Source organism: Arachis ipaensis, chromosome B09 (assembly GCF_000816755.2).
Source record: "Arachis ipaensis cultivar K30076 chromosome B09, Araip1.1, whole genome shotgun sequence".
NCBI classification, from domain to species: domain Eukaryota; kingdom Viridiplantae; phylum Streptophyta; class Magnoliopsida; order Fabales; family Fabaceae; genus Arachis; species Arachis ipaensis.
The window spans coordinates 108,990,879-108,999,600 of record NC_029793.2 but is presented as its reverse complement, the minus strand read 5'-3'; the positions used below and the strand labels follow the sequence as shown (position 1 = coordinate 108,999,600).

At 39.2% G+C, this 8,722-nt stretch overlaps 1 protein-coding gene across 1 annotated transcript in view; it reads left to right on the top strand.

Annotated features, from left to right (window-relative positions):
- The window catches only part of LOC107615781, a 20,308-nt gene continuing 18,341 nt past the window's right edge, over positions 6,756 to 8,722 (top strand). Inside the window, exon 1 of the mRNA XM_016317815.1 lies at positions 6,756 to 6,978. Within this exon, the coding sequence (XP_016173301.1) occupies positions 6,756 to 6,978 (223 nt within the window). The remainder of the gene's footprint in view (positions 6,979 to 8,722) is intronic.

Sequence of the window (8,722 nt, the reverse complement as noted above, 5' to 3'; positions counted from 1 at the left end):
CCAAGACTCATAAAATAGCTATGTTCAAGAATCATCATACTGAACTAGGAGAGTCAATAACACTATCTAAACTCTGAGTTCCTATAGAAGCCAATCATTCTGAACTTCAATGGATAAAGTGAGATGCCAAAAGTATTCAAGAGGCAAAAAGCTACAAGTCCCGCTCATCTGATTGGAGCTATGTTTCATTGATAGTTTGGAATTTATAGTATATTCTCTTCTTTTTATCCTATTTGATTTTCAGTTTCTTGGGGACAAGCAACAATTTAAGTTTGGTGTTGTGATGAGCGGATAATTTATACGCTTTTTGGCATTGTTTTTAGTATGTTTTTAGTAGAATCTAGTTACTTTTAGGGATGTTTTCATTAGTTTTTATGTTAAATTCACATTTCTGGACTTTACTATGAGTTTGTGTGTTTTTCTGTGATTTCAGGTATTTTCTGGCTGAAATTGAAGGACTTGAGCAAAAATCATATTCACAGGCTGAAGAAGGACTGCTGATGCTGTTGGATTCTGACCTCCCTGCACTCAAAGTGGATTTTCTAGAGCTACAGAACTCAAAAAGGCGCGCTTCCAATTGCGTTGGAAAGTAGACATCCAGGGCTTTCCAACAATATAACTTATGTATTTTCAACGGTAGGGTTTCTACACTCCATAGATTAAGGTGTGGAGCTCTGCTGTTCCTCAAAGATTAATGCAAAGTACTACTGTTTTCTATTCAATTCATCTTATTTCGCTTCTAAGATATTAATTCGTACTTCAACCTGAATGTGATGAATGTGACAATTATCATCATTCCCTATGAACGTGTGACGAACCCCAATTTGAGGGTTTATCTTGTGCCGATTTCGGGGGTTTTATCAATGATTCCACACACTTTCTATATGAAAATACAAGATTTTGCATTCCTTTCCTAGTTTCGCCTCATGAATGAAAACATGCTTATTTCGCACTAAAATAGATACATTTCTAATCTTCTCTTGATGCCATTCGATGCCGTGACTTGTGTGTTAAGTGGTTTCAGGATATAGAGTAGGAATGGACCGAAAGAGAGGAGGAAGACAGGTACAAAGGAAGGAAGCATGAGGATTGAGCTTTGGAAATTTCCGCATGGGCGCGTGCGCGCACCTTGCGCGCCCGCGCGGATAGGGCAACGTGGAGCCAAAGCCAAGAGCCGGCTTGAGAAGCGGCTAAGCCAGGATCTTCATGGGCGCGCACGCGTACATCACGCCTCCGCGCACATTACAAGACGTCTCAACGGCGCGTGCGCGCCGATTTACGAATATGATTTCTTTTAGAAGTCACGTGACTTAGGCGTGGAGGCAGTTAAGGATCCCACTCTTGGAGAAACACCTTGGCGGGAAAAGCTTAAGAAAACCAAAGGAACAAGGGTTAAGCACACTTAGTTAGTTCATTTTCTAGATCTAGATATTTTGGGGAGAAGAGAGTGAGTTACACTTTTTGGGAGAAGAAGAGGGAGATTCCAAGCTTCACTAGGGTTCATCCTCATCTAATTTCTGAATTTTCAATGACTTTTTGGTGAGATCCACTACAATTCTCACTCCACCTTGTTCATGTCATAGATTTTCTTCTCCAATTTCAAGTAGTAGATGCAATTGATCAATTCTCATAGATCTAGAATTCAACTTTGTAATTTGGATTTCGTCTCTATTTTGGACTTTCGTTACTACTCGTTGAGATTTGTTGTTAGATCTTTGTGTTGCAATACTTTCAATTTGACTTTCCTTCTCATTTTACTATGACTTTCCTTATTGCTCATCACATGTTTGATAAAATGACAACACTAGCTGGCCAACCCTAAGCCAAGTCTTTTGATAATTGATTGTTTGTTTCTCATTACTTTGCTAAAACCTTCAAAGAATTCCAACAAGGCTTACTAAATCAATAAGATGCACACTTTGGCAATTCCAAGGGAGAACGACTCGGGAGACTAGTACTCTCGGATATAGATTGTAGATTTGTTTGATAAAGGATTTTGCGTCGGTTTAGACTATACTACGATTGATCATTTGATAATTTCTATACCGGAAAAAAAAATCATTTGTCAACGTGTGCCTGACAACCACTTCCGTTCTACCTTAGATTGAATGAGTGTCTCTTAGATATCTTAATCGGAATCTTCGTGGTGTAAGCTAGAATGATGGCGGCATTCAAGAGAATCCGGAAAGTCTAAACCTTGTCTGTGGTATTCCGAGTAGGATTCAATGATTGAATGACTGTGACGAGCTTCAAACTCGCGATTGCTGGGCGTAGTGACAGACGCAAAAGGAGGGTGAATCCTATTCCAGCATGATCGGGAACCTCAGATGATTAGCCGTGCCGTGACAGGGCATCTTGGACCATTTTCACAAGAGGAGGGGATGTAGCCACTGACAACGGTGATGCCCTTGCATAAAGCTAGCCATAGAAGGAAGTAAGACTAATTGGATGAAGATAGCAGGAAAGCGGAGGTTCAGAGGAACGATTGCATCTCCACACGCTTATCTGAAATTCTCACCAATGATTTACATAAGTATTTCTATCCTTCTTTTATTACTACATTTCGAAAACTACATAACTATTTTATATCCGCCTTACTGAGATTTACAAGGTGACCATAGCTTGCTTCATACCAACAATCTTCGTGGGATTCGACCCTTACTCACGTAAGGTATTACTTGGACGACCCAGTGCACTTGCTGGTTAGTTATGCGAAGTTGTGAAGATATGTTTAGACCATGGTTCTGTGCATCCGTTTTTGGTGCCATTGCCAGGGAATCAATTTCGAATAATAATTCACAACCTGAGTAACAATTTCGCATACCACTTATAAGAAAATCTCAATCAAAAACCAACCACGCAATCAAACAACACAATCATTAATTCAGCACCAAAGTTCATTCTCAAGTGTAGCACGCCAGGACAAACACAGGCAAGACAAACAAGGAAAGCACAGGTTTAGGTAGCAGTTACAGCAAATAGTTCAAGTAGCAGTTAAGAACAGTTTAGCAATTAGGCAAGCCAAAACAAGTTCAAACCCAAGCAAAGCATACAAATGCATATGATGCATGCCTGTCCTATGATTGATGAGGCTCGTCTGTCGGTTATCCAGTCAGCCCGACAAGTCTGAATTGTCCTTAGACTGTCCCCCGATGTGCATCCCCAAGAGTCTATGCATAGCTTTTTCTCAAATAATTAATATTGCTCAATGGGGTAACATTCCTGGGAATTTATATAGTGTCCGGCCACACTTACGTCGTAGGGTCAAGAGAGTATCGAGTTCTCTACCTGGTACACGTGGTGGCAAGCCACGTCACTTTATCCAAGGAAACTCGTGTCTCAGATAATTCAATTTCATAAGCTATATAAATAATTCATTGAACATTCATCAATGTCTAAGTCATTCTCAACATCATCATCATTCATCAATCCATATTTCATTTCCAATTTCCAATTTCATTCAAAATCATATTTCACAGAAAATCCTCATCATCCTTCTTTCCATTCCATTCGCTGACAATTCCCAATCCAAAACATAACTCTTCCTTTGATAAATAAAGTAATCTTAAACCATATAATTCTTAAAATTAAACCTTTTTAAAATAACTACTTCAAATAAAACTTCTAATTTTATAAAATTTCGGTAGCATCTCCTCTAAAACTTGGACATTGCCACCCTTTTCGGGTCCCATCCAATCATTCCTCAAATCAACCAATTCCAAATCTGAATCATTTTCCCGAGTTGAACCAGTTCCAATATCAAATTATTTTCAAATCAAACCAATTCCAACAATAAAACTCTTTTTTAAAATCAAATCAGCTCAAATATTAAATCATTTATAAAAATCAAACCAACTCAAAATCAAACCGCTCTCAGAATCAATTTTCATATCTCAAATTATTTCCAAAATCGATTCATTTATATTTCCAAGTAAACTCCAAAATCAAGAAAATCCATCTTTCATAATAATCAAGTAAATAACATTTCAAACCGGTTTTTATCAACAACTATACACCACTCATGCAATCAAGCACCCAATAATCTAGTCCAACAAACCATCACGTCCACAAGACAAATATAATCACAGAAGTATATCTTTTTGCATCAATATCTATTTATCACAACTCTGTAATGTAAAATAGATTTTAAGAAAAACCCCTATCTCAGTTAGCTGAGTTCGCATAACTTATCGTGATAATTCCCTTTCCTTTTAATTCATGGTAGTAGCGATAACATTAACCCCACGAGGACAGCAACAATTCTGATGCCTCTTATAGTAATCGCATTATTACAAATTGCAATTACAGTAGCTGGAACTGTTTCAAGAAACCCAGACAAAGACATATACAAAAATCAAATCAAAACAAGCATGGAAAAGATAGTAAAATATGTAAACAGCCTAGAATCGAAAAAGATACCTGACCCGAATCATTAAGAATAGCTCTGGTGTCTGCTCCCAGCGACAGAAAAAAATAGAAATCAAACCCGGGCATCCGTCCTAGCGGCAGTAACATCACTCCGAGCAATTAAGGCAGCAAAGACACCAACAATAATAAGAATAGTGGAACAAAATAGAAGCGGAACAAATTCAAGAAAGGAAGAAACAGTTACCAGTAAATCTGGCCTGGTTTCGGCGACAATGTATAACTAAGTAACTCGCGGCAATAGAAACCCAAGAAGACAGAGGCTTTAGCTGTGGTCTCCGGTGACGCAGCAGCAACCTGGGTGCAACCATGGCGGGCCCAACAGCTTCAGTGACAACTCCCGGCAAGCACAGCAACTCTAATCGCACCTATAATAACCGAAACTCAATTATATAACAAATACCACCATAAATTCCTCAGTAACTTATAACAGAATGACGATTATGGATGTTCGGAACGAGAATAGCTTACTGTAATTAGGGACCCATGGAAACGGAGCAGCGGCGGCAATTCCAGCACTCAGAAGAACCGAAACCAGCCTAAATAAATCGGTCCAGTACCAAAACTAGAACCAGATGGGTTTGGAACGGTAAGAGCGTCCTCCTACAACTGCAACAGCATTTTCCTGCATCCTTCAATGAGCAAAGATAGAATAGTAACGGCATCTCCCACCACCGTCACCTCCTCTCTTCCAGTGACCAGCTCCAGTGGCAAGGACAGTGAAGGCTTCGGCGGCGACAGCCATGGGAGCTCGACGCGAAGCTGACAGCTACAGGAGACACGAATGGCGGCGATTCCTCCCGTGGATGCAGCTGACAGCGTGAATCGTTCTCCCTCTGCCCGATCTCTCTCTCTCCTCTTTGCGACATCGCCAGCGACGATGGTGGCGGAAGCTCGTGCTCCTTCCTTCCTCAGCGACAACGACGCGGCTTGTGACCCCCGTGAACAGCGACGATAGGGCGTGGGTCCTCTTCCATCCCACTGCGCCTTTCATCTGCGAACCTTCTCTCTCTCGCACGCGGCTGGACTAGCGGCGACGACGGCAGCAAGACCCTCCACGCGCCAGGGCATTCTTCCTCTCTTCCCACTTTTTTCTTCTCAGTTTCCCCCTCTCCTCTCTGTCCCTTCTCCATTCTCCCTCTTCTTTCTTTTTCTTTTTTTTTTGTTTTGTTTTGGTGAAAGGGGTGAGCAGCTGAGGGTTTTGGGGGGTGGTCACGGTGCTGTTAGTATTAGGAAGGTTAGGGTTTAATTTGGGAATATTTGGGTTAATTAGGATTTGGTAATTCTAATCAAATTTGGGTATATTTTATTAATTCGAAATCTAATTTAATCCCTTTAAATTACTTTAAAAAATATTACTTAATTATCAATTTGCTAATTAGATTTTAATAAAGTATTTTAATTTAAAATTAGAGATGATATAATTTATTTTTATGAAATTAAAATATTAAATTCTAAAATCTCAATTTTTTAAATTAAATCATATAAAATTCTTATTCTTTTACAACTGCTAAATTTTATAATTTAAGTATAGAAAATTATTCAACAATAATGAAATTAAGTAAAATTTATATTTTATTTATCAAAACCTGATTTAATTATTTTCAATGAAATAATTTTTGAAAATAAAATCTCTAATAAATAAATAAATTTGAAATTGGCTCATAATAAAAAAATTTTCCAAAATTTCTGGGTCTTACATGTGAGGTTAACAAAAAACATACATTACATACACCTAATTCAATAGAAATAAACTAAGTACAAACACATATAATACAAAAGTACATGGTAAATCCGACATACATAGGTATCATCAATGGAAACATAAAATAGTAAGCTACGGCCCCTGCCTATCCTCATCCTCGTCGGCAGAGTCATGTCCAAATGCGCCCAGGAGATGCGACCCTGTCCCACATCGAGCGGCCCGTCTCACTCTGGTGTGCCTCTGGTGCTGCTATGCTGGAGGATCGATATGCGACCCTGTCCCATATGCAGATGCAGGCGTCCCACCCAATCCCAACCTACTGTCATACGGGCTGCCAACGGGCTCATTCAGGTCTACATGTAGTTGGGGCTGGAATCCATGAGGGTCAGACATCTGTGGCTGGTACCACTGCCAATCATCCATGTTTGGGTGGTAGCCCTGCACAACGTCCATCTGGGGCTGGGTCTCAGGCACCTAATCCTGTGGGGTCTGCTGATGAAAATATGGAGGGCCGTCATCCCGGATGAGATCTGCAAAGTCGGAATAGAACTGTGAAGTCCCAACCTCATGGTCCATATCCATCGTGAAAGTCGGACCCGCCGGGTCATCATACATCTGGCTATCGATGTCGTGGTATATCTGGGAGCTGAAAACATGTGTAAAAGAAACCTCCTGGGTCTCTGCCGCTGCATGCCCAGTGGGTCTATCACTAGGACCAGCAGATGTGCCCCTGATGAACCACCCCGATGCTGAGGACGGCCACGGCGGACATGGTGATCGGCATGTCTGCCGCCGTCGCCACCGGATCTGTCAACCTGAATCATGTCATCCAGTCATCGCCATTTCCGGTCTGTAGCACGGGTACCAACGCATCGTCGGCGCTCGACGCGCCTGTTATCTGGCACGTCTGGCATGGGTACCCTCGGAGGAGCCTATGACAACCCTCTCTGAACAACATCCTGTGAGATCTCCTCAGCCCTAGGATCGGCAATCAAGAAATCTGGCGACAGAAACCTAAGAGCCACTCTGCAGCGTGATAGTGCACTCTCCAAAGGGCATATGAAAGGTATGCGTCTCAGGACGCCACCGCTCAATGAAAACACTGACTAAGGGCTCGTCCAACCAGAACCATCTGGCGTTGAGCCTTACCAAGTGGTGCAAACCCGCTCTCTCCAGATATGGTATGATCTTGACATGCAGAGGTATGTTCTGCTGCCTCCGAACACTATATATACACCTAGTCGGCTGGCCAATGTCACAGAATAAACCAAACATATAAAAAATCCAACAGTAATTTATAGTCATCTACCAGGTGACTACAATTTTAAAATTTACACTGCTAATATACACTTCCTATTTTCTAATCACGAAATTCGATAAAAGACATAAACGATTAAAATATTAATTTAAATATTACATTTTCTGATTAAAATAATAATTTAAATCTAAATTTAGATACATTAATTAACAATAAATAAATTAAAAATAACCTAAAAAACGAAAAATACGAAATATCATTAAAATAATAATTTAACTAACAAAATTATGCAAAATACATTAACTAAAAATTATAATGCTAACCTCTACCTATATGCTCCCAGCCACGTGCGCAAGCCGTTGACCTTGTATAGACTGCGTGCTTCCGCCATGATCCCGACTCCTATCTCAACTCAAATCAACCACTATTCTCTCTATTCCTCTCTCTAGAAAACCACTACTTCTCTCTCTAGGATACTTTTTCTTCCAGCACAAATATAATCTGCGAGACCCCTCCAGCGTATTTATAGTAATGCATAAACCGCTACACCCCTATTGCGGTTTATGCACAATTCACGCATACACGTAAACCGCGACACCCCCGTCGCAGTTTATGACCAGTTTTGCTTGCACGTAATCCACGACACCTCTATAGCAAATTACGTATATTCTGTAAACCGCGGGACTCTTGTCGCGGTTTACCTAGATTAAGCTAAAAATGCATTTTAGTAGACATTTTTCATTTTGTACATTTTGGTAAAACTGGTTTGCATTTTATTTAGGGTAAAGTATACATTTTGTCCCTGAAGTTTGGCAAAAGTTTTATAAATACCCTTAAGTTTTATTTTGTTTCAATTTTGTCTCAAAAGTTTTCGATTTGCATCAAATATACCCCCGACGGCTAAATTTTCAAAAAATTTAAGACCAATCTAACAATAATATATAAAAATGATGCTTGATTTACTTGTGTTGAGAGTTATTCTTATGAAATTGTTGTTGAATTGGTGTTAAATTTTTTGAAAAATTAGCCGTCAAGGGTATATTTGATGCAAATCGAAAACTTCTGAAAAAAATTGAAACAAAATAAAATTTAGGGATATTTTTGAAACTTTTGTCAAACTTCAAGGACAAAAAGTATACTTTACCCTTTTATTTATTATAGTAAATTGCCCAAGATTTTAAATTAGGATAAACTACCTTTTTTTTTAATTTTTAATGTTTAAGTTAAGTTCTAATTCCGTTCTTCACGTTTAAAATGTTTAATTTTTATTTTAAATTTATTTTACTTTTTTTTAATATTTGATTAAAATTAAATTTTTTTTTAAATATCTTTTT